This window comes from Triturus cristatus, chromosome 11 (assembly GCF_964204655.1).
Source record: "Triturus cristatus chromosome 11, aTriCri1.1, whole genome shotgun sequence".
NCBI lineage: Eukaryota > Metazoa > Chordata > Amphibia > Caudata > Salamandridae > Triturus > Triturus cristatus.
The window spans coordinates 661,438,075-661,464,249 of NC_140594.1; the positions used below are offsets into that span (position 1 = coordinate 661,438,075).

At 43.1% G+C, this 26,175-nt stretch overlaps 1 protein-coding gene across 1 annotated transcript in view; it reads left to right on the top strand.

Moving 5' to 3' along the window:
- Nucleotides 1-26,175, top strand: part of SRPRB (SRP receptor subunit beta) — a 94,518-nt gene that overhangs the window by 36,771 nt on the left and 31,572 nt on the right. Inside the window, exons 4-5 of the mRNA XM_085634231.1 lie at nucleotides 11,657-11,739; nucleotides 17,169-17,305. Of these exons, the coding sequence (XP_085490357.1) occupies nucleotides 11,657-11,739; nucleotides 17,169-17,305 (220 nt within the window). The remainder of the gene's footprint in view (nucleotides 1-11,656; nucleotides 11,740-17,168; nucleotides 17,306-26,175) is intronic.

Sequence of the window (26,175 nt, forward strand, 5' to 3'; positions counted from 1 at the left end):
ACCCCCAACCACACACACCCCCAACCACACACACCCCCAACCACACACACCCCCAACCACACACACCCCCAACCACACACACCCCCAACCACACACACCCCCAACCACACACCCCCAACCACACACACCCCCAACCACACACACCCCCCACCACACACACCCCCCCAACCACACACACCCCCCCAACCACACACACCCCCCCAACCACACACACCCCCCCAACCACACCCCCCCAACCACACCCCCCCAACCACACCCCCCCAACCACACCCCCCAACCACACCCCCCAACCCGCCCCCCCACCACCCCCCCAACCACACCCCCCCCAACCACACACCCCCAACCACACCCCCCCAACCACACCCCCCAACCACACACCCCCCAACCACACACCCCCAAACCACACCCCCACCACACCCCCACCACACCCCCACAACACCACACACCCACAGCACCACACAGAGCCACACACACACACAGCCACACACACAGCCACAAACCCACACAGCCACAAACCCACACAGCCACAAACCCACACAGCCACAAACCCACACAGCCACAAACCCACACAGCCACAAACCCACACAGCCACAAACCCACACAGCCACAAACCCACACAGCCACACACACACACACAGCCACACACACACACACAGCCACACACAGCCACACACAACCACACACACACACACACACACACAACCACACACACACACACACACACACAACCACACACACACACACAACCACACACACACAACCACACACACAACCACACACCCTCATCCCCATACCCCCCCACACACACAACCAACCACACACACACAATCACACCAAGCATTGGCATAGCCAATAGGTCTCACCTTATAAGTGTTTAGCCACGCAACAGTTGATGTGGTTGCACCAAGGATATTGTGCTGCATATCTAAATACTTAGAAGGTCCCAAAAGCGAGACCTATTGGCTATGCCAATGCTTGTTATATTTGAGTGTCCTGTTTAACAGTGCGGGCACATGGTCAAAATGATTACAAATAGAGGCAATGCATTAGAAAAGAGCATCATGGCTATATTTTCTTTTATAAAAACAATTGGGTACCAAGCCGTTGGATCCAATAAAAGATATATGCGGCAAAAGCTGTTACATCAGCTACTTATGGGGGCAGGGATTTGGGGAGCAGCAAAGGCTGATGACTCACAAAGGTTAAAAGATGGTTTTCACAAGAAAGTTTTATCTCTTCCTAAAAGTTGTTCAAATTTTAACATGCATCAAGAACTGAACGTTCCATATATTTCTGATTTGATTTCCCTTGCACCTGCATTACTATGGCATTTGATTTGGCGAAGGGAGATGGTCGGTTTAACCCTGGATATTATTAGGGATGGTCTGACCCTCAAACATGCCCATAATATAACATGGCTTCAAAACGTGAAAGAAACCCTGTCGATACTGGGCTTTGATTCCATTTTTAATGAGCCAATCACCTGTCAGTCAACTTCTAAAGCAGAAACAAAATCTCGACATAGATTACACATGGAAAATTAAAGACCTGTTCCAAACAGGGTTAAATCCACGGTAGCCATCTATTTGTGGCTACCCGCAATTCCTGGTGTGAGAAATCCATAGCTGTGCTTTGTAAATAATATGCGGCACTGCTATGTATTGCTGCGTTTTAGGTTGAATTTTCTCCCGTTTATATTGGGTATTCCCACAGGTGTGTACTCAAGTAATGAATTGCCATTTTGCTCAATCTTACATTTTATATTTTTCTTTAAATATTATGGCATGAACAAGAAAAGTATATCTTCCCCCTCCTACGGAAATATCGTTTTGAACCATGCCGCCCAACTTTGGTTCTTTTACAAATGCTACCTGACCCTTATGTATACTTTTCTCTTGCCTCTTATTCATGTATGGCCTTATCAAATTGGAGATCCGTTGCCTTTTAATCTTGTTTTAAAAATGGTTATGATGTTTTTTTTTTTTTGCTCATTATACCAAGAGCTGGATAATTTTGCATCTTCGTTATTTATGGTCTTATTAAATATGAGGTCACTTGCCTTTTGATTCCGTTTTAAAACGGTTATGGCGGTTTTTGCACATTATACTGTGACTTGGATGAATTTAGTGTAGTGTAATAGAGGGTTTCTTAGTTTTAGCTTCATCTAGGCTTTTTTTATCTGTTTTTAGCTGTGGTTTCTTCTTTTGAACCCATTGGAACTGTATAGTATGAGTGAATATGTATTGTATGATGCATTGTACTTTTATGACCTTATTTTCTAAGATCGAATAAAGTTAAAACAATTGATTTAAAGTGCTTTGTACGATAATTCATGATAATCTGTTCATACATGCATCCAACAATTCGCCAGAGAATCTTCCTTGAATTTAAGTTTAAGTGCACTATTTGTAGAGATTACAATCAAACCATTTTCTGCAGATGCTTTCAGTCCCGTTAAATTATCAATATGTACATTAAAAGGATCTTTTATCCAGTTTTTACTTTCATTTGGAAGAGGAAAGTACTCCTGAAAACTACATCGCATATCTTAGAGATGCTCGATTAAAAAAACTTCCAAGATTTTGTATGATAACCACAAATGTGTAGAGATTTTGGAAAGAATCAAAATTACTTTGTGATGAGCGACAAGCCCACAAATATAATGGGTTTTAATCATTGCCTCAATCTTGTATTCAACATTAAAAATTGTGCTATCTATTCCTTGCATACTCAAATTGAGTGCATGCAAATGAGTGAAGATATCTGGCATATACGTCAGATTGGCTAACCCAGTATAGTCAGTTAAGCTCTCATCAATTGCAAATGGAGATGCCAGTTCAGGGAAGAATACTCTGATTTCATCTCTCAATTAAACAAGCATTGGAAATGCAATAGGTCTCGCATTTGTTTGAGTTAGAGCTATTGGCATTGTAAATGGCAATGCTTTTTCCCTGTGTAATGGAGTGTATTATGTGGTGTGTAGTAGAATTATGTGAGTTTTATTATTGTGTGGTGTGGAGTGGATTTGTGGTGGAAGTATGTGGTATAGTGTGCTGTGGAATTTTGTGGATAGTTACGTGGAATTGCGTGTTTTGGAATTGCGTGTTTTGGAATTATGTGGAGTGGGATTGTGTTACGGAGTGTAATTATGTGGAATGGTCTTTTGCTTTGTGGAATGGTATGCAATGTAGGTTAATTATGTGGTGTGTTGTTGAATTGTGTAGCATGATGTGGAATTTTGTGGATTGGATTGGATGTATATGGTAGGTAGTGTAATTATGTTGATTTTATATATGTACTTTGTTGAATTATGTGGTGTGGATTGGAAATGTGTAGATTTGAATTATGTGGTGTGGAACTGTGTGGCTAGCTTTGCATTTTTGGTGTAAAAAAAAAAACTTAAGTAGGAGCTTTGCTTTAGATCTGTTTCTTTCGGTGTTAAAAATAATGAAAAACCGATGATTGGACACATAAATGGAGACCTTGTGGGGCTCCTTGGTATTATGTTTATGGGCAGGATGGAGTGGTGATGGAGGCAAAAAGTGCCACCTACCAGAGGAGATGGTGCCCTCCCCATCCTACCCATTTTCCCTTTATTGTGCACCCGCGTGGCGCAAACAGCTAGGTGCATGCCATTTTGTTTTTTTTCCGCATGCGTATGCAGTTAAGTGCATATTTAATCCAAAGCCGTTTGCCTAAGGTTACCATATGTTTCTATTTCATCAGGAAATGCAGTTTCTAGCCTTGTGCTTTAGAAACTGATGCTTTTTGGTAGTTGTAGTTATGGTTGCTTAACTGACCAACGTACTGAGGTATTAAACAGATAAAAATAATTTCTATTAGTGCACAGAATTATTTCACAACATAACCTTCTTGTTTTGAAAATAACTACAAATTGGTGATGTTCAAATTGTCTAGTGTAATGTTAGTATATCAACATCAGGAGAAGAAAGGCTGAGTTGGCTTTTGTAGAATTACATCAGCGGTTAACAAAGGCCAAATACCCTTATGAACAGCATTGGCCATTAAAGTATTTCAAAGTGAAAATTTGGTGAATATACTTTATGCTCCTCTAACATGAATATTACATTGATTCTGGTGAATTCGTAACACGATCTGTTTTAGGATTCAATTGAGGCAGCAATGCAAACATCACTATCTCTCCTCTGCTTAGCACGTTCCTAGTATGACTTCTGAAGCCCTACACGTGTGGCTGACAATAGTGTGGTGTGATTGCTGCACAACACCAGTTATGACAATGAGTTTAAAGCAAAAAATATTAACAAAGTTTGTGCTTTTCATTCTGTGACTGTCCCCATTATATATCCAGCTGAAGGGTAAGAAGTGCTTTTTGCATACTACCTTTTACGTATGAAGTTGAAGACTATTAAAGGAATAGAGCAAAGTTGGGAAGCAGCCGTAGCAGTCCCCAATCACAATGTTAATTTAAATTTGTCTAAAGCGCTAAATTATGGCGGGAAACACTTCGATGCGCTAGAATAAACGGGTGGGCAGCAGATATTGCCACTTATTGCATTTAGCTTAACTGAACTCTCATAGTAAATAAATGAAAAACCCCTTTTTGGGTCTCACCTGACCCAGCGCATGCGCCGGTCTGGCGAGACATTTAGTAGATGGGTTTAGAAAATGCTACCCACATTTTTGTGCCGGCGACCAGCTACAGTGCACGATGGCGTGCACGCGCACAGCTGCTCTCCGCATTCCCCCCTCCCACCTCACCCAGCCATCTGCCTTTCCTGCGCCAGCCTTCAACACCATACTCCTCCCCCTGCTGCTGCGCGCGCATCCCAAGCGTGCGTCATCACGATCACTTTTGCTTTTACAGTGATCACGATCGCAATGAGAGATTCAGTGTCTTTCTCCCCAAGAAGACATTATGAAGTGTTTTCACGACTACAGTTACACATCCGACGGGTTAATAACGTCCGAAATCTACAATGGCCATTCACGTACCAGCTCCCTTAAACCACGCCGGGAGGAGGAAAGGCGGAAGAACAAACGAGGCATTTGCTATGAAAAAGTTTAAGCTTAAAGGTGCTGTCACGGGAGGAGCATACCTATTCCAGTCTCACTCCGTTGCTACCAAAGGCGAGCACGGGGATATAAAACACCTCTCTTCGGAAAAACTACTCACCAGTTCAGCCATCTTCCCCGGCTTCCCTGGTACGAAACACCGGGCGATTAAAAACAAGCAGAATTATGCTCAACTATCCGAACGTCCAATTCCCAATCTTCTTTCTAATTCTCTTGTTGTATGGTTTTCCCTCCCGCTTCCCTATTACGTTTCCTTCACATCAACAGCACTACCAGCTGCCACCGGAACAAACTTGTGCTGCTTCTGACGCAATTTACTGCCTCCATCTTTTTCGCGACTAGCCTCTCGCCTCTCTCCTCTCCTCTCCACTCCTCTCACTCTCTGGACTGCGCTCTGCTGGGAAGCTGCAGGTTACAACAGACAGTGTAAATAAAACTATTTTTGCAAATTTCGATGGGCGAGGAACATTCTTTAGGTCTTTCATCCTTTTGTTTATGATGGGCAACCAGAAACATTCGTACGAGTTAGCTCAGGAGGATTGCAGTCAACTGAATGGAAAATACTAGCAATGCCTACTTTGCCGTATTTTTTTCCACTGGCTGTTTTCTCTCCCATCCCTCCCACTTTCTGTCGCTCCATGCCCGTTTTCAAATATCGCAGCCAGTAATCTCCGGCTCCAACTGCTAATCCAGGAGGTGGCTGCCTCCCTTTTAGGCAAGTTCTGCTCCAGTGGATATGTAAACAGCTTCTGTTATTGCCCCCCTCAAATCCCCGTATATGGTCATTTATATTAGCACATTGGAACGCAGGGAGCTTCTTTGAAGACCTTGGTTTAGTAGAGGGTGACTCACTGTAGGCAGAAGCTGTAGTATTCTTACTCTTTTCAATTTAAAACCTTGTGCTCACAGTGGGTGGCGTGTTCTTGTAACCTTGCTAACCTAGGCTTTACGTGTCCTTTAAGCATTCTCACTCCTTACAGGCCTTCGCCTGTGGCTTTAGCCTTTAACTCGAGCAGAATGCATTTGACATCCGTTTAGTTGACTGAGCTACGCTATATAGTTACAAGTTAAACAAGTGTACATATGTAATTTTGTGGCCCTTTAGCTGTTTGCAGCCCTCTGCAATGGTGACTGTGCATCCTTACCACAACCCTCTTTTTGGTGTTCGTGAAGTGACATCGGATTAACCCGTGTCGAAAGCCTGGTATGCATTTACCATTCATACACTTCAAAATGGCGGAGAGGGTGTAGAAGAGAAGCTTGCAGTGCACGCATAAGTGAAAGGCCTTCGTTTATAATAATAGTTTGTCTGAAGCCCAACACATCATGAATTCAGATGTGCCCCTTCTTACATACAAAACAAGCATTTGCAATGCAATAGGTCTTGCATTTAAGATATTAGCATTGTAAATGACAATGCCTTTTATGTTTTAAAAACCAAAACATAAATAAAAGGCACTGCCATTTACAATGCCAATAGCTCAAACTTGCGTAAATGCGAGACCTGTTGCATTGCAAGTGCTTGTTATGCATAGGCATTGTCATGACAATGGATGTAACGCAAAAAAACATCACTTTTGTAATTGTAAAAAAAACAGGTTCATCACAATATAGTCTCTTGGCGCAATACAGCAGCTGTTGTTAGCTATCCAATTTAATGGCACCTATTTTACTAAAAGGTCATAGGAGACGCCAGGATTTAAGCACGTGCCCTATTGGTAAAACACAGATGACTGATACATTTATTTGATTCAGTGGCCAGGCTCAGTGCAAACCCTGAATAAAATAAGGTCCACATGCATTACCAAGTAAAGGAACACATGTGCAGATATGCACAGATGCTGGCATGTACCGAAAAATAGAAAGTTAAAAACACACAAAGCTCTATTTCTGTTTTCCTTAAAGTATTTTGTGAGCAACATGAGGGAGCAGGTTGTAGAGTTAAATTATAAGGAATGGTAGGAGGGCGCAGGGTGCTAAGCAGAGGTGAAACTTCCAAAAGACAGAGTTTCCAGCTATTACTTTATTGCCGTTCGAAGGTTGTTTTAGGGTTTACATTTACTTTAAAAAACAAACAAAAACTGATCCACATTTCGTAGTTACGTGAAAACTTAAAAGCTACTTCCTAATATGGCAACAAAAATGGTGGCCCTCCCCCACTTGCCAAACTGACCTTCACCTACAGTCAACAGCAAATTCCCCCTTTAAACCCCAGCCTCTTTGATCACCCCCTTTGTGTTGCAGTTTTATGAGAGTAGTAAGAGCTTTATCCAGAATCGTAGGATATTACGCTCACACATCACTGTGATAGATTAGAGCCAGCTTCAGCTCAGCGTGTGACTCAAGGCATTTCAACAAACAGAGCTGTGCACGCTCATAGTGCTTCCCTGTTGCAGCAGTTCAAGCGCACGGTTTAAATGTATGCTAAATCATGAGATAGAATGTTCAGAGGCAGCAGCTTTGAAGAATCCTGCACTGTGTGCATTCCAAACCGCAGGCGTATGGTATAGAGAGATCCTGGAATGGTAATGTCAAAGCTACTTTCCCTGTCACCGGCATACCCTCGGTAACTGGATGCATACTTCTGTGTCCTCATTTATTGCTGCAGAGTTTACTTGGTCCATGTCGTTGTGTGCTGTGTTCACCCGTTCTTTGCTTTTTAGCCATCAGGAAAAACAATAAAAATGTGGCCGCTCACAACATAAACAAAGTTCCTGTGGAATATTGGGTTAACTCCACAGTGCAGACATACTCCGGCAGTTGGCTAGTGTTATTGGCAGCACAGGGAGGTGAAACACCATCTGGCTCTTCTGTTCGGCTGGAGCCTGCTAATTGATTGGAAGGGAGGAGCCGAGAAAAACACAATGAAAGTAAAACCAGTGCAGCACTCTTGTGAAAGGGGCACAGCGCTGATAAAGTATGTCCGCAAATATGAACAAGCAATGGGAGCCACAGTGGGCGAGGCAGCAGTAACACAACTGTGGCATTAGGAGGAGGTGTGATGAAGAATGCTTGATCTGAATGTAAGCTGCTAGGGCAATGAATCTGCACACAGACAAACAGTAGCAGATCAGGAAACCAAGAAAGAAAATAGTCCCCCAAAAGAACATATAAAGAACCATGGCGGAACGAGACAGTACTAAGTCCCTGCTCTGTGGCAAGAACAGAAGCGAGAAAGGAGGGACAAAAAGGCAGGACTGACCACTAGCAAGCAGGGATTTTTAAAGGACACTGACATACACTAATGAAAATGAGTATCAAGAAAGGGGATGGACTTGATTCCCACAGACTGATTACTGCGCTTTCTAGCTCGACCTAAAAAGCAGAGATTAAACTCTACCATGAGACAGCCATCAGAAATCTGTATGCATCAAAAGCTGATGATCATCACTATCCATAGACTGGCAAAACTGCTTAATAAGACTTGCATTTAGTGACCTATCTTTGATAAAAATTTCCTTTTTTGACTGACTCATTCAAGACCTTTTTTAATTACTATGGCATCTTATTAGGGGATAATGTTTCTCGATGAATGCAACAATGATGCCATACAACTGAAGAGTTATTTTTTCTTATTCGTGCAACAAGTCCAGTTAGTCTCCCAGACATGGCATACGCCCCATCTGTGCTGATTCTATGCATTTCAACCACTGAATTCCATTAGATGTCAGAAATTTATTTAAAGTGCTGTAGACCTCTTCTGCAGGTGTATGTATCAAATAGCGGCAGAAAAGTAAATATTCAATAATGTTCAGCTCAAATTTGTTTCTAGCGTAACACAAGAGAAAAGATTTGCTATGTCCGTACTTTCATCTTCTTGTAGGCTATAATTCTGACCTTTACACATTCTTTCAATCAACTGTTCTTTTATGTTGTCTGATATTTTGTAAATTCGCTTTTTACACAGTTTGTTAGATAATGCCACCATATTTAAATCTTTTGCTGCTTTTTCTCCATCTATTGCATTCACCATGGCTTTAGCAGCAAGTACTATTAGTTCTTCAGCAGTTGTATGAGGTTTTCCTGTTTTTGCTATGGGCATGTACACTTCATATGAAACATTTTCAATACTAGACCTGTTGCAGTTTTCTTAATTGTTTTTCTGCTTTCTCGGAGCTCTTGCTCTTTATTTTTGAAGAATTATCTGGATTTGGTACCATGTTCTTTTTGCTAAGTTTCCAAGTGTCTTTGTAATTTAGAAGGTTTCATGGCCTCATTTGATAAAATTTCATAACATAGCACGCATTGTGTTTGCTGTTTGTGTTCTGAACCTGAACATTTGAAACACATTGACAAATATTCACCATCCTATTTGCGACACTTCGTTTTCTTTTGACTTAAAACACTTTTTTTTTAGCATGATTAGCCATCATTGATGTCTTCAGTGGCTTTAAGTTTAAGATTAAGCTAACGATCCATCGTCCTTATGTTTTTTAAGATACCCACAAATGACCAGTCTATTGAATCACAACATTCAGTTATAGAATAGATATTCTAGCAAAGCTACTTGGTAATGCATGTGGACCTTCACTACTTTACCTACTAATACAGGTTGCCCTCATCAGTTGTTTCCAAACTAAATATGCTCTGACGTTTAAAGATGAAACCTCGCCTGTAAGAAGATTTTAACCCTATATCAGCACTGGTTTTGTGGAAAAGACGGAGGACACTAGTAAAACATATGCATGAATATGTCCATCTTATGAACGCTGCATGCAGATGTTCAAGTATGAATTTGCCAGAACATTCACCCTCCCAAAAATCCTAACTCTCCCTGACTGCAGTAGCTATGAATGTGTGATGCAACAAAGTGTGCCATAGAAGGGTAGCCCCTCGCATGCCTAAGCGTCTGCTTTGGAAGGAGGCACCTGCTTGTGCACAAGGAAACACAGCACACCACTGTTTTCCACAACTCCTTTCCACTTCATTCCTCCAAAAAAAAAAGAATCGCTCCAGCGAATTCATTCCACAGAATCTGCTCTTGGTGTGCTGATGTAATGGCAGGTACTTTGTTACTTCCCTTTCACTTTTAGGAAATGTCCTGCTCAACCATTGCTCACAACAAACTATAGCCTGGGAGATTACGTATCAGAGACATAAACTTTCTGCAGAGTGGACACTTAAATGAATTGAGTTATCTGTGACTGTACACGCCCAGTTGCAGGCACCCCGCAGTGGCTCACTGTTCTAGCCCTCTTAGCGGCCAGTGGCTCCAGGATCAAGCTGCTGGAGTCACCCTCTCAGGATTGATGAGATGTCTGCTCAGTCTAGAATGTTTTTTTCACCTGTTCACAGAGAAAATCAAGCATTCGGTGTTTAAGACAAGCATGCACATAGAGAACAAGGAGCTATGAGATAGTGAAAGCCTAAAATATCCCCCACAACATGTAAGGACTCAGTCTGGGACACTGGCATGTGTCAGGGACTCTGGCAACGACTGGTGCCAAGGAAGACAAAGTAGGCAGAATACGGGGTACAGAGATACCCAAGATCACACAGCGAGTCAAAGGAGAAAGGGAATCCTAAGAGGAAGCTCTGTACAAGAAAATAAGAGAGTTAAGGCTCAGAAAGGACAGGCCCTCAGAGGTGATTTAGCATTCAGAAAAACTACACACAGGACGGATATGTAAGCCATATATATATATGAAACATTAACAATAAAGGGAATTACTAAAGCTTCAGGAGTCCAGGTAGCACTGCAAACAGTGATAATTCGGGAACAAAGATAATTATAGTTCAGGAATAAAGAAATAACTAAAGCTCAGAAAACACTGGAAACAAGGGTCGCTCTCACCAGTACACAGCTACAGTGATTAACCTTGGCCTGAAGGGAGCTGGGGCTTAAAAGAGCTCACAGTAATCACATGCATCAGGTGTGTGCAGGCTAGCAGCAGCCAGCCACAGGTGAGCTGAATTCCACCACCCATCCTTGGCCTTCAGGGGTGGAGACGAAGCAATGAGGAGGGAATTTTAGGTAATGGAGTTTCCGGCATGAGCAGACTGGCTTCCACAAAACCTGGCATGGATTGGGAATGGATGACAATTTGCAAGTAGCATCCAAATGACGAAGTCAGTATATGCATGAAGGGGATGGTCTGGAAGCTTATTAGAACACTGGAGAGCCCCACAATTCTGCCCCCTGGTGGTGGACACGAGAATGCAGGGAGCTAGTCGTGACACAACACTAAATAAAAAGTTACTTAAACAGTACTTGCCAACGGCTCTTCTGCCTCCAAATGTGCTCAGCCATCTCCAAGTGCTGGGCTCATTGCCGCTGCTCAGGGCTTACCAGTCAGCTGTAATAAATCATATTGTATACATGAGCAAGGAAGAGAAACATGAATTTACCCCACTCCTCACATGGATGGTCCATACTGGGGAAGTTACCTTTGTTGGAACATTCTCTATTTAATTTCAAGGAGGAAGCAGTGTTTGGGTAAAGCAGTACAGTATCCAAATCTTTTCTGTGCTTTCAAATAATTTGTTAGTCCTAAAAATGCTGCAATTATACTGGGGGGTAGGGAAGTTGGAAGAAAGATTTGTTTTCTGTGTGTCTAAATCTTCCGATTGAATAACATTTTGTTTTTCTGCCCTTTTCCAGGGGACCAGCCTAACCCTTATTGACCTGCCAGGTCATGAGAGCTTGCAAATGCAGTTTTTGGATCGGTTCAAAGCCGCAGCTCGGTATGGAATGGCTTTTAGAATGTGGTGTTTGTTCTTTTGTTTCTGTTTAATCTATGTAGCATGTTTGAATGCTATACCTTCTCAACCTTCTTAAGTGATAGATGTTGAATTTGTGTTCGTTTGAAAAGATCTATGTTGATTTTCCTTTGTTTGAAAGTGTTTTTTTAAAAAAAGTTTTGCCATAGACTGGTTTTAGCGCAATAAGTGGTACAGGATTTCATTGGTTCTACATTGTGGCTGGGGCAACCCCTAATGGAATGCTAAATATATATAAATATTTTTTAAATATCTGTTTATTGGATGTACGACTTGATAGCATAATTTGACATACTCTTGCACATGCAATCTCTTATTGACTTTCGACTTTACATTCCCGCTTCCGACTTGGTTCTTTGTTTGGAACTTCATCCCTGAGATCTGTTTTTTAACTCCAGCCCTTCCAGTTCTCAGATGACTATTATCTGACCACTGGACACAGATTAGCAGGTACTGAAAGCCGATAATTCTCTTTGATGGCCTTATGACACATACCCTTTTTCATCCTCTGAGAGGAGCTGCTGCTCAGTCCACCGAAACCCTTTGTTGGCTCACCATGTTATGTCAGGGGAAGGTTTTTTGATGGAAGATTGCACAGAGAAAGGAATTGACCTATAATCCCTTTCCCACTACTCATTCCTATCTCACCATCCTACCAGGGCAAACCAGTGTTATCAACTGCACACTACATACCCTTCCGCTTGCTAGTTGTGCGTGTTTCAGCAATTGCTTAACACATTTCACACCCTGCCATTGCACCTCTTTCAGAAAGAGGCCCCCACAGTGGGAGCACATGGCTGTTACTAGGCAGTTTCTGGTCTTGGGCTGCAAGCATGTCCTTGGATGGAAGACATAGGGAGCAGCTCCACATCTTTAGTAATACCTTGGATTGATCATTTGTCTCCCTTGTTTTTCTCAGTGAAACAGAAAATTAGTGATTTCAAAGGTGGGAATTATGGAAGACGTTGATATATTCGCATCAATAGTGAAAACTGGGCATGATTTGTTAATAGACCATAACGGGACACATGGCACACTGCGAACTGCCCATGTTTTGCTCACTGGGTCTGATGAAAAATAACCATGATCTTTTAACTAGACGTTCTGGAATCTAGCAAAAAGGGGCTACAGTGTACAACGAAAAGTAGCTAAGATCTTATGGTCCATAAAAGAAACTACAATTATATGGTAACTTGCCACAAATTCCTAGATGTACTAACTGGGCATAATGAACACAGGCTGAGTTCGTATTGACAAGGATGGAAATTAATCCAGCGGTTCTACTTGGCAGGCTGTAAACTGGCCCTGATAACTATACTAGAAATATTGGAAACAGCAAATAGCCTGCAGCGAATTCACATTATTTTGAATGTTTGTCCATAATCCTTCATGCTTGTAAATCCCTGTCTAACCAGAAAGGAATGAAATAGACTTGTAACTGCTTTTGCAGTAGGAACAACCATCCCTCTATATATCCACACTGTGCACCCAACTTTCCCATGAACTGCACCTGTACAGGCATGCGCAGCTGTTGGGGCTACAGCATAGAAATGAGCTTATTGATGGGCCTACATGAGGCCAAAGCATTAGACCAGGGCTCGAAAAATCCACTCGACCGCTCGCATTTGCGAGCTAGATTTAATGAGGACCAGCTACTTTTAGGTCTTACTCGCCCTTTCTGGCGAGTAGGAAGACAAACTAACTTTTCTCCTCTGGCTTTGAAAACGGAGCAACTGTGACAAGATAACAAGATTTAAAGGCCTTTTTACTGCTCACAATGTGAATGAGCAATGAAGGTGCCTTTAAATCTTGTCACATTTGCTCCGCTTTCAGAGAGGGAGGTCAAGTAGGTTGCAGTTAGGTCAAGGAGATTTTTCAAGGTACTAGACCTGCAGGACTAGTACCATTTTTAGGATTTTTCAATACATATTTATTCCTTCCTTACTGCATGAACACATGTTTGTCCACAACAACCCATCATTTTGCTTTCACCCTTGTAAGAAGCTGGCTCTGTATATGGTATTGCAACTAGGTGGTTATACTGTGCACTGGGTCCAGGGGTTCCCCAAAAGTGTACAGGCTCAATGTAAAATCCAAAGTGCTCTATTAGTGGTAGTGTGGACGAGCAGCCTTAGGCCTAACACAGTAGTGTAAGACATTTAATGCACAACAGTGGCCAATCATGGACACATGATTTAAGAAAGAGATACACACCAATTTTAGAAGAATATACTTTGTATTTCATTTTAATACCAAGATCTTCACAGTAAGGTAAGTACGTCTTTAAATAAAAATACTTTTCTCTTTTAAAAATCTACAGAATATTTTCACAACAGTTCAGTGTTGATGTCATGGTACTTATAGAGCGCACTGTCACCAGACGGCCACCTTGCGGTGTCACCTGTCGGTTTCCTGGCGCTGATACTCATACCGCTGTGGAACCCCTCCTGGCTTTCCCTGTGAAGTGTCCACTCCTGGGCACCCCCAGGGTGAAGCCAGGCATCCTTAGCGCTGTTGGGGCCGGTGTGGAGGCTAAGCAAGCTATTGCCCAGAGTTGCAGCGTGGGGACCGTGATTAGAATAGGCACCGAGGCGAGAATATACAGGTCTGAGGAAATTGAGCCCGAGCCCCACCGAGGCAGGAATCGAACCCTGGTCCCTGGCCAGAACTCTGCATCAGGGTCTGCCACTCTAACCATTGAGCCACACTCCTCCACAGAACTCTAACACACTTACAATTCCAGTCTTCGGGATCAAAGGTCAGCAGTGGGCAAGGGTCAGGGGAGTACCAAAACGGCATCACCAGCGGCACAGGGACGTCTGGGTGCAGAGGTCAAAAGTCAAGGTTTAGCACAATGCTTTTCGATGGAGATGTGGGGTGCCTGGAGCCACACTGCTTGCAGGTAGGTACTTCTGATGCAGGTGTCACACTTTGGGGGTTAGGACAAGCACAGGGGTGGCCATAAAGCAGCCCCAAACATACAGCACCACCCAGCGGCAACTGAATGCAGGTTACAATTACAGCATCGGAAGCCCAATGCTTTTCAATGGAGATTCTTCTTTTGGCAATCAGGCTGCAGGCATTGCACCGGAGATTGCAGGATGGAGCCCAATGACAGCAGAGGTAAGTAGAGATGTAGGGGCACCATCGGTTCAGCTCAACAAGGCCTAGGAGCGCCGGGTGCCGGTGTGCTTTTCAACGTCTGAGTCCTCATACCGGAGCCGGTCGTGGTCGGGGGGAGCCTCTGGAATCACACGGCCAATGCCACCGTGTAGATCAGGAGAGGTCCGCCAACGCTGCACTCAAGGTCCGGATCGCTGGGGAGACTTCGCGGCACAGTGGGCGCCTGGTTCATAGTGGGCAGGGGACGTGGATCCGCTTGGATCCAGGGTACTTGGTGTAGATTTCTTCTGAACAGGTCAGCTGTCCACAGGAGATTGGAGTCTTTTTCGAAGGCAGCAGTCCTCCTAGAGTTTTCAAAAGTCGCTGGCTGCAAGACAAGTCGCAGGTTTACAGAAGCTGGAGACAGACTGGTAGGGCTGGTGCTAAGGCAGCTGTCATCTTCAGTCGTCATCTGCATGGATATCTTCTTTCTTCTTAGGTGGTCACAGATCTAGTTTCTAGGTCTGAGGAAGCCACCTAAATACTGAATTTAGAGGCATTTTAGTGGAGTAGCTGGTAGGGTCATTGGGCACCTTACCGTGGGTGACTACACCCTCCATTATGCCACCCTCCTGTGGGAGGGGGGCACAGACCTATCCCTAATTGGAGGAATCTTCTCATCTTCAAGATGGCAGGGACTGAAAGATGGGCTTCACCTCTCCTCTTCCACCTTAGGGATGGAGTTGGCAGTGGTTGGCACACCTCCTATTCTAAGTTTGTCCACCCAAAGTGGGGTTGTAAACCGGAGGCTGCCATCTGCTGCTAGCAGCAGAGGCTGGGGGTCGCATTACATAAACAGCAGGCCTTTGAAGCTTCCCCCTTCGAGCACTGGCCCATCCGGGGGGAGGAGGTATGACACCTCTGCCCAGGATGTACATGGTTTCTGGTCCCAGAGAGCAGGGGCTCTCCACCTAGGGATCCAGAAACATCCCTGGTGGTGGCTGGCTGCCTACAGCTGGTCAGAGACCACACCAGGGTTGGGAGGTTTTCAGGGGGCACCTCTGAGGTGCCCTCTGAGTATATGATACAAGAAATTTAAGTGGATTCATGGAGAGGAGTAGTTTGGTACCAAACACTCCTACATTCAATGAAGCCATCCTGGTGCTGTGGAACTCGTGTTGTCGATTTCCCAGCCCATGTACTTTCTGTGGCTTCACTTACACTTACAACATTAAGGAATGGACCCTCATTTTGTAGAGTGGTATGCCCTTACCTGAGGTATAGTGCACTGTGCCTTAAGGCCTTCTAGAGGGGTGACTTACCTATACCTCCAGGCAGTGCTGGCTGGCATGGCCCCAGGCAAGGTGCCATGTTGATTGTCGTTTTTCACCTTAGAGGGGTGTGCGAGCTTCAAGGGCATTGACATGGTCCCAGTGTGGTGTATCCTAGGGAACCCTCTACATCTCCTAGGCACCCAGGGTATCACCTACTAGGGACTTAAAGGGACCAGAAGTACCAATTGTGGATGTGCTTTTAGGGGAGAAGCGCTGGTACAGAGGACTTGAGGGGCAGGGACCCTGTGCACTATAATTGAAACCACATCAAAACCAAGCAAAAAGTGGAGGCTAACAATGCAAAAAAAGTGGCACTTTCTCACACCCATCAATAGAGAAAATTAACTTTTTCCCCAGCATAGACTGTCGCCTCTACTAGCACACATTCCCCCAAGTCCTACTCGCAGGTGACTGCTGTTTCCTCATCCCAGCTCCACTTCCCAGTTGGCAAACCGCAATAGAAAATCTCTTCTTTACAAAACTGTTCTGCTTTACGTGCCTGCACAGTGCTTATTAAGAAGAATGTATTCTGTATAAGCACGCAATGAATCTCTGGAAAAGCTCTTCCGTTAAGGGTTGAAGTATTTCTTGGTTCCTTCAGAATCTAGTTCTCGATGAGAGTTTGAGTGCAACATTGATTTATAAGGCTAGAACTTTGGATTGCAGCTAGCGGTGTCTCTTTTTCTTATCGGGGGGGCGGGCTTTAGTTTTGTTTTTGCAGTAATCGTACTCATTCGGATTCAGGAGAACTGCATCTCTTTATGAGAGTATGTTGAACAACACATTTGGATCCCCCTGTGATAGCAAAAAGGGTGGAATACTTGATGGGTATATTGTGGATGTGCTTGAAACTATTGCTAATATAATAAAGAGTACATGTGTGAAGAGGACCCTTTATCTTTCTCTGAGCGTATCTAGAAAACGTTAGATTAACTTTCATATTTGTTTTACCCACAGGGCAATTGTGTTTGTGGTTGATAGCTCTGCCTTCCAACGGGAAGTGAAGGATGTGGCAGAACTTTTGTACCGGGTGCTTACTGACCATGAGGTGCTAAAGAATTGTCCTTCACTGTTGGTAGCCTGTAATAAACAAGGTGAGAAACTGACTTTTTCTGGGTATAATGACAAATACAAGATGGTGAGGGGGGCCAGAGGTGACATTTCATTAAGAGCGAAGGAACATTGCTTGACTTCCAATGCAATTGCCATGAATTATACAAAGTAGAGATTTTTTGTCTTTAAAGTGGCTTTAACTATTTTGTAGGGCAGATTGGGCATGTGATCAGGATGTCTGGGTGGGTAGCTTGTTGATAGGAGCACAATTGACACACTGGCCAAGCCAATAGGTTAGGCTTTATTATAGTGCAGGCACGCCACATGACATACATATATAGAGCATGGGACAAGCAACACTACAGGCACGTGTGTGAGACCTCATGATACCTGATGGATCATCCATACATTAGTAGGAAGCCTCCTAGTTTAGTACGATGTTTTATTTATTCTCTACATGTCCTTCTTGGAATTGCTCATGTTTAGACACTCGACTTTAATGCAAGGATATGTTGCATCATACTCTGCATTGCATCACTCTACTTGTGCTTGTTCATGTTGCACTAATGGCATGTCAAACACATTCTAGAAACAAGTCTGATATATTAATTTTTTTATTGTCATTCTTGGTGTGTCACTCAGCACCAGACCTGTAGAAGACTTATAAGGTAACTCATTGGTTTGGTGTGCTGATTGCACAGGTCTCTCTGAACCTACCAGTTGTAGGCTCAAATCCTGGTCACGTGTAAACCAGAATTATTTGAGTTGATGATAAAATTAGTACTATTGTGTTGGAAAGCAGTAAAGTGTTAACTAACGTCTTAAAATCCCAAATGTTTCAGCTTTGTGCATGTAGGATTAAATTGATTTGACTGGTTTTCATTTTAGTGGAATCAAAACAAAGCAACATATATATGGTCTAGCCTACATCTACTGCCAGGCGAGAAAAAAGAACCAAAAAGATTAACAATAGGGAAGCGAAAGTGGGGGAGGAGAGGGGGAGGTGGGGGTTGGTATCAATGTTGTCTGGAGCCATAGAAAGAGGGAAGGGGGCGAGGAACCAGAAAGGAAAGTGAGATGTTCGCAAGAACTGTTATCTCCCAACCCACTCTAAACAGAGGACAACAACAGGGGGACAATCGAGTCTGGCTGGGTGTTTCCTCTGTGAGGCATAGTGTTCGCAGATACGCAGTGCAGGTCAGCTCCCAGAAGGTCTGTGCCAAGAGGTGAAGGCATGGATCACACGTTTTCACAAATTGAGGACGCTTATGCTCGACAAATGCCGTCAGTTTAGGTATGCATATTTAAAATAAAATTGCCATTCACAATAAAACATTCTAGAATTAAGGTATGTATCTGTGAAACATTACAGATTTAAAAAAAACATTGTTTTTATTTTTTTTAACAGAGTTTTATATAGCGTGAACTTTACCCGAAGGTATCGAGTATCAGAGCGCTTTACATAGCACCAGTTGTTACATGAGGAAACATTCATTTTTCGTTAGGCATGGGAGATAAAGTGATTTGCCCAGAATCACAAGATGTTCAGCGTCATTGCCGAGACTCGTACCTGGTGCCCCAGATTCGAGGTCGACCACCCTAGCCTTTAGGCCAATTCCTCTCCCCATCACTCCATCATTCATAAAATAGTTGAACTTGAACCCTAAACTTTGCTCCTTTTTAATGTCCCATACGCCCCTGTTTCATACTAGACATATTTAATTTTCTTCCACACGTGCATGACTTTTGATTGTTGTATGCTTTTTGGCTGCCAAACTTTGGCTATGAAGTGGCAGAACATTCAATGCCCTGTTTGCCTCCTCATCGTGTGACAGTCAATTTCAAATAACTTTATTCAGTTATTTGTTTCGAACCATCAAAGTATACAAAAATAGAACAATCATCAGTTTACAATTTAAAAAATATAAAATTAGAATGCATTTCTGATGCTTGGTTAAAATATACAATACAAAAGTGGTTGTTAAAAACCCACATTAAAAATGCATAAAAGACAAACTTCATTACAACCTTCCAGCTGATAACCACGCCATTTACAAGGACAATAAAAAGAGGAGGAGCTCTAATGCAATGCACAATACATTAATTTCATTGTCCAGCATATCACAATCTGGAGTGTTTAATATTGCAATGCAACCTAAGGTAAAAGCTTCTGTCGAGTTATCCAGAAGGCACATAGAAAGCAGCTAACGGTAAAAACTATTGGCCGTTTTTAAGATTCTGTATGCTATCTGATATTGCCTGACTCCAAGGGTTAGGCAAATTGGTCTTATCCACCTCTTGCGTATTTGTTGGTATTTAGGGAAAAAGAAAAGTACATGGTCTACGGTCTCTTTGGCTCTAGTGCAGGTGGGACAAGAATCTATTAGTAAACTAACCGCCTCTTTTCCAGGAATCTTTAGGAGCAGGTTGCCATATCTGAATCTGACATATAAACTTTTGGCAAGGGGGGGGGGGGGGGCGAGATTTGATCGAAAAAGGGTTCAAATTGCAGACATGATTTAACAGTTAAACATTTTGATGTTAGCTGCCCATTAGCTGATTTAATAGCATAATGCTCCTCCAGCACCACCCAATAGTCTTTTAGTCTCAGTAGATCACCTCTTGTGGCCCTATCTGGGGATTCCCATGAATCCAAAATGTTCATCAATTTGCTCCAATCTGCGATATGTTTAAACCACTGTCGTTTTTTTGCACCATTGATCATCAGTACCTCTCTCATGAAGTTATGGTAGTCCATGAGCTGAGGGGTTGTCCACAATCGCAATCAATAGGTTAGGGGTTTCAAAGCCGCCATATCACCTATTCTCTTCATCCCTAGATCACAAAATAGGGGAATCAATGGGATGGTAATGGGTACCTAAATGAGTGACCTGACAGATGTTTTCACAGATCGTTAGTTTGTTTACACTAGTATGGCCCCATATCTCTGCTCCATACAGCGCTCCACTTTGGGCTTTGGCACGATAAACTTCCAGTGCTGGGATTAGGGATTGAGCGTATGACTGTTTCTGGAATCTTAGTATTGATTTGGACCTATGGCATAAGACAGGGTAGCTCTTATCTAAGTGATGTTCCCATCTAAGTGACTCACACAGTCTTATGCCAAGGTAATCAAAATGCTTTACCCGCTCAAGAGGTTCACATGCAATCCTGATCTCACATAATCCTCCCCGCACTTTCTCAAGCTCCATATATTTTGTTTTAGCAGTGTTGAGTTCCAAACTCCTGTCCCTGCAAAAGTCTAAAAACGTGTCTAAGAGAATTTGCAGACCTATGGTTGTTGTGGATATTAGTAAGAAATCATGCAAAGAGCAGGATTGGGACTTTCGCACCATTCATGGAGGGGAAATCATTCCTGTATTCCATCAATCTGCTCGTCACATCCTTAGTGAACAGAGAGAATAATTTGGGGGCAAGGACACACCCCTGGCGCACCCCTCGCTGTATCGGTATCTTCTCAGTTAATTCCCCATTTTTCCCCCACTTGACCTGGGCGTAATTATCCTTGTGAAGTTTGGCTATCAATGTTACTAGATCTACTGGAGCACCTAAATCAAGCATTGTTTTCCATAACAAATCACGCAGTAGTAGATCAAAAGCTTCTCTGAGATCTACGAATGCTACATAAAGTTTCTGGTTTCTTAGTAGCACATATTTCCATATTAGTAAGGTAAATCTGAAAGCCTTGTCGCAAGTACTTATTTTCGAACGAAAACCTGCCTGATAAGGGGACAATTCGCATTACCGTCCATCCAGTCTTGAAGTTTGTCTAGAACTTGTCTGGCAAAAATCCTTTGCAAATTGTCAATCTGACTGATGGGTCTCTAGTTGGAGGGGATAGCGGCATCACCCTTTTTATAGGTAGTGATTATCTCCGCTTCCCTCCAGGTTGCTGGAATTTCCCCACCATCCTCTATACAATTATACAAGAGATTTATGTATGGGGCCAATATCATGGGTTCTGATTTATACAGATCGCCCAGTATCAAATCAGGGCCGGAAGCTTTACCTGTCTTTAATCTGTTGATTGCTGACAAAGTGTCTTCTAGACTAAAAACCAATGCAGTGCCAATCGCAGACGCCAGAGGGACAGTATCAGCAAAGTTGTGATCAACTCTAGGGGTGTTTAAGCAGCCCGAGACCTCAACCCTGGTATATCATTTTGAGAAATGTTCCACCTAAGCCTCCGGTTGGATATGATAACTAAGAGTAGAAACATTCTCCGAGCTACCCTTTGAAATAATATGCCAAAACAGGCGATTGTCGTTATGTTTTGCAGCTAGTACCAATTCTTGCCAGTTTTTGTCTGCAAAATCTCACTTGGTTTTAATTATGCAGCTTTATATCTGTTGCGGGCCAAGACTACCTCAACTCTGCTATGCTCCCTAACTGCTAGTTGCAGAACCCCTTAGCTAGCTTACATTCACTGTTAAACCAATTTGCTTCCCCCTGTACGAACAGGCCTTCTACCAGAGCTATTTTTGATAAACAGTTTGGAGAGCTTAAAAAATTTCTCTGTGCACCGATGTTGTATGAATTGGTTCGAAGGAATGTGCACTGCACAAACTACTGCACAAGCTAGTCAAAAAATGTATAAATGGCTCATAGATTATAGTGTATAGGCCCTGGTCTACTAAGACGTTGGGCCAAGTAACTCTTTTACGATTGTTGGTTACAGGGGGCTCTTCTATTCTAGGAATACAACTTGACGGGTTCCTATCCAAGGCAGTACCTATCATTTTTAACAACAGAGGTTTATGGTCGCTGTCAGACCTCTGTTCAATAGTCCTATCCTCCACTAAAGATTCTTACATCGACAAAAATATAATCAATGCCACTGGTACTGGCACCCCGTTTAAAAGTGGCCTGCCTGCCTAAATTGGATGCAGTTCTCCCATTGCATGCCCTCAGGCTCCTTCCTGTAGTTAAAGAAGCAATCTGCAGGGAGACTGACGTTATATGGTGGCAATGTTCACCAGCTACCAGATTGGGAACGCCCCCCACCTCATCCTCTTCCTCAAGTAAGGTACTTAATAAAAGAGGGTTTGAAAGAAGCGTTAAAGTCCCTGGCAACTATGATTTTGGAGTTGGTTTGAAGGACTCCCACCAAATCATCTAGCAGCGAAAGTACAGGAGATTCACTGCTGTATGATTCTGTCCTAGCATTAACATTAAACCAGGTCACATTTAAGCCAGTCGGAAAGGCAAGCTGGATCCCCAGAATATCTTGGGAATTTATTGGTATTTGCTTATACTTACAGGCTGAAGTGTTCTTTACAAGAATTATCTGCCCACCACTGGCCCTGCCCATTGTTTTAGGTGGATTAGCTTCCACACTATATGTAGTATAGTCATTTATATGCACCCTATCCACAGCCCAGGTCTATTCTAAGATACACATGTCGTTTTTACCTATGTAAGAATACCATTCAGGATCTTGGAGTTTAGAATGGATCCCCGCCAGGTTCCAAGAGATTAGAGTTAGTCAATTTTTTACCTCGTTATTAGGTATGGGTAGGCACCCATGGATATCTACACTACATGATGGAACGTTGTCACTGGTCGAATCGAACAATCGTGTAGTTTGATATAGTTGCAACAGGAGCATAGTCTTGGCTATACTAGTGATGTTATTAGATAAAGCATTGGTGTTTACAGCCAGGTGCAAATTACTAGTGATCGATTTAGCAGTATGGCTATTGCCCAGGGGTTTAGGAATTGGGTCATTTTCATGAACTCGATGGTCTGGGAGGGGGTGCAAAGAACCTTCGTGTTTCCCTATTTGGTCACAAGCTGGAGCTTCCAAGTTGGACTCACCCCTTGTACTTCTACTAAAAGAATGTAATTGGGTAATCTGGCATTGCTATAGATATACTACTATTGTTTGGCCAAAACACTACTGGGCTGCGGCAGGAGAAGCTGGTAATGTTCCTGAGTCAATCTACCTCTTGGAGCTCGGAAGCGGACCCCTGCCTTAGTTTAAGGCACTGTTGTGCATCTGCTACAGGCCTGCAATACTTAATGAGTTACTTGGGGGATTTGTCCTCATATCTAGGGCCACTAGGTCATCTGCCATCCTAGCGTCTTTTAGTGTAAGGCCTATCTCATCAATCGATAAGAGAGAAATACCCACTGATAATTTTGTTGATTGACGAAGGTAAAGCAAATGATTTACCACTATTTTACCAGATACCGAATAACCCTTGTTGTGAGCAGACGAAAACCAACATAGTACTAGGCAATTGGCTGTATTAGGTATACTTGTCGCCAGTTAGGGATCTTGTGCTTTTTATGTACTTTAAATGAAATGAAATAGTTTGGAAAAGCTTGTGGATAGGCAACTTGATAAGGAGGAAAACATGCAGTGCACAACTTATACGAATTGTTGGTTCCTTTCACATGGTAGTGCATTTTCATGCTCTCACGGAGCAGATGTCACTTTCTGTTGGAAATCTGGATGTAATGTTTTTTCTTTACTAAAAAAATAACTTGGTTATAAGATAAGTTTGTTATCTACCAGATTGTGAGCATAAAACATGTGTTTCATGCTGTGCAACACAACTTCCTGCAGAGTGATTTGGGCTGCCCTGTCAGTTTATCTGGAGGGTATGAGAGAGTGAACAACATGTAGCAGATATCGTTGCTCAGTTTCTGTTACCAGTTTTAGCCTACAGATTGTTGCAGCTTTGACTGGATTGATGCTCGAACTACAGTGCAGGGGGCAGCAAAATTGAGAACTATTGCAGTCTTGTTGTAGGAGAATTATTGCAGGATCCTGTGTTAAATTGACATTGTAGCATATGGTGTGTTAAAAAATCTTGCATCATGGTGTGATACGAATGCAAGTGCTGCTCCATACGGTGCAGAGCCGATTTGTTGTGCAGTATATTGTGGTGTAAGCCATAATGTGCCATAGTTTGCCATGTTACAGAATCCAACGGTGAGGGTAATATTAGAACAATAATTTACATGAGTATTGATACTGGATGATTATGTACAGGGTGCATTAATTTTGCAGTGTGATATTGTGTAAGTATTAACATTGGAGGATGCCATGAGCGTGAATATTGCATTTTCTTTTTTTAAATATTGTTTATTGAATGTTGCATTGGTAGTAGTAATTCAACAATGACACAGTATTGATACATGATCAATCCACCCCTAGGAGGCCGTCACAGTGTATTCAATGATGATCAATGCAATATATAACTCCCAACAATTACCCTGCCCCCCTCACCGATAGCAATCCAGTCAGGGCAGCAATTTAGTGTAAAGATTTTCTGTGATAGACTAACACAACACTATGGGTAGCATAACAATCACTCCAAGGTCTTGTCTCACTCACACTTCTCCCCCTGTATCAGATCTTCCAGAGAATAGTAGTAAATCCATTTACCCCATATTTAATTAAACTTTCTGGGGCAGCCCCTGTTGAGATAAGTCACCCGCTCAGCTGTCATGTACATGTCCATAGCATTTCTCCATTCTTGAGCCGTGGTGCTCTCTGCTGATCCCCAGTGATGAGCTCTATCCCTTTTAGCCACTACCAAAGCAATGTTAAAGAATAACAGCTGTGGACGTGGCAAGTAAATATATCACAGGCAATCCTCAGAACAATAAATCTAGGGTCGATAGGGAGGAGAGTCAGTTATAGCAGTGATGGCTCTCCAGTATATCTGGATTCTGGGGCAACTACAGACTATGGAAGAAGGAGCCCTCTAAGTCAGCACATCGTAAGCAGGAGGGATCAGGCGCGCTCCCTGTGGCGTGAAGCCGCCGTCTATAATAGTTGACTCTGTGCAAGAATTTAAACTGCATCAGCCGAAGCAGTGCCTTTATTGCTACATCACTGGTATACATCAGGGCTGCCTAACAGTCAGTATCCTCTATTTCCCCAACATCTATCTCCCATTCCCCCGTAAACATTTTAGCTGATCAGGTTTTATTATTGAGGAGAGTTTGATATGTAGAAGCGATCTCTCCCCTCCCATTGGGTGCAGGGTCAAGACTGATTTGCCTATGGCAGGGTCCAAACTGGAATGGCATGGTGAGCAAAAAAACAATGGATTTAGGCCCAGATCTCTGTACTGGGGGGGAATGTATGACCTTGTTCTGCATTCTGTCCATCAATTGTTCTTTTTCGTGGACTGGAAACAAGCATCCTAGGACTGGTTTCGGGCTTTTAGCCCTCCTCAGCCAGGATGGCTTGACTCCAGTGGCATGGAGAGCACGGGACCCATGTCTGGGCATACCCCTCCCACTCAGGGTGACAAATGCAAAAAGAATAATTGATTGACAGAATGCAGAACAATGTCTTACATTCACCCCAGTACAGAGATCTGGGCCTAAATCCATCGTTTTTTTGCTCACCATGCCATTCCAGTTGGACTGTTCCCATGAGGCACAGGGTCAAGACTGATTTGCATATGACCAGGTCTAAACTGGGGTGGCTTGGTGAGCAAAAGAATAACCCAGATCTCTTGACTGGGGGTGAATGTTTTGATTTTTCTGCATTTCGGCCATCAATTGTGTCTTTTGCTTCCTCGCCCTAAGTGTGCCGGGTATGCCCAGACATTGGTCTCTGGCTCACTGTGGCACTAGAATCAAGCTATCCTGACTGATGAGGGGTGAAACCCTGAAACCAGTCCTAGGATGCTTGTTTCCTGTCCAGGGAGGACTTGGCTTGGCAGTTCGGGCTGGACTGTTCCCATGAGCCACAGGGTCAAGACTGATTTACATATGGCCAGATCGAAACTGGGGTGGCATGGTGAGCAAAAGAATGATGGATTAAACTCAGATCTCTAGACTGGGGTGAATGTTTTGATTTGTTCTGCATTCCGTCCATCAATTGTGTGTCTTTAGCTTACTCGCCCTAAGTGTGCCGGGTATT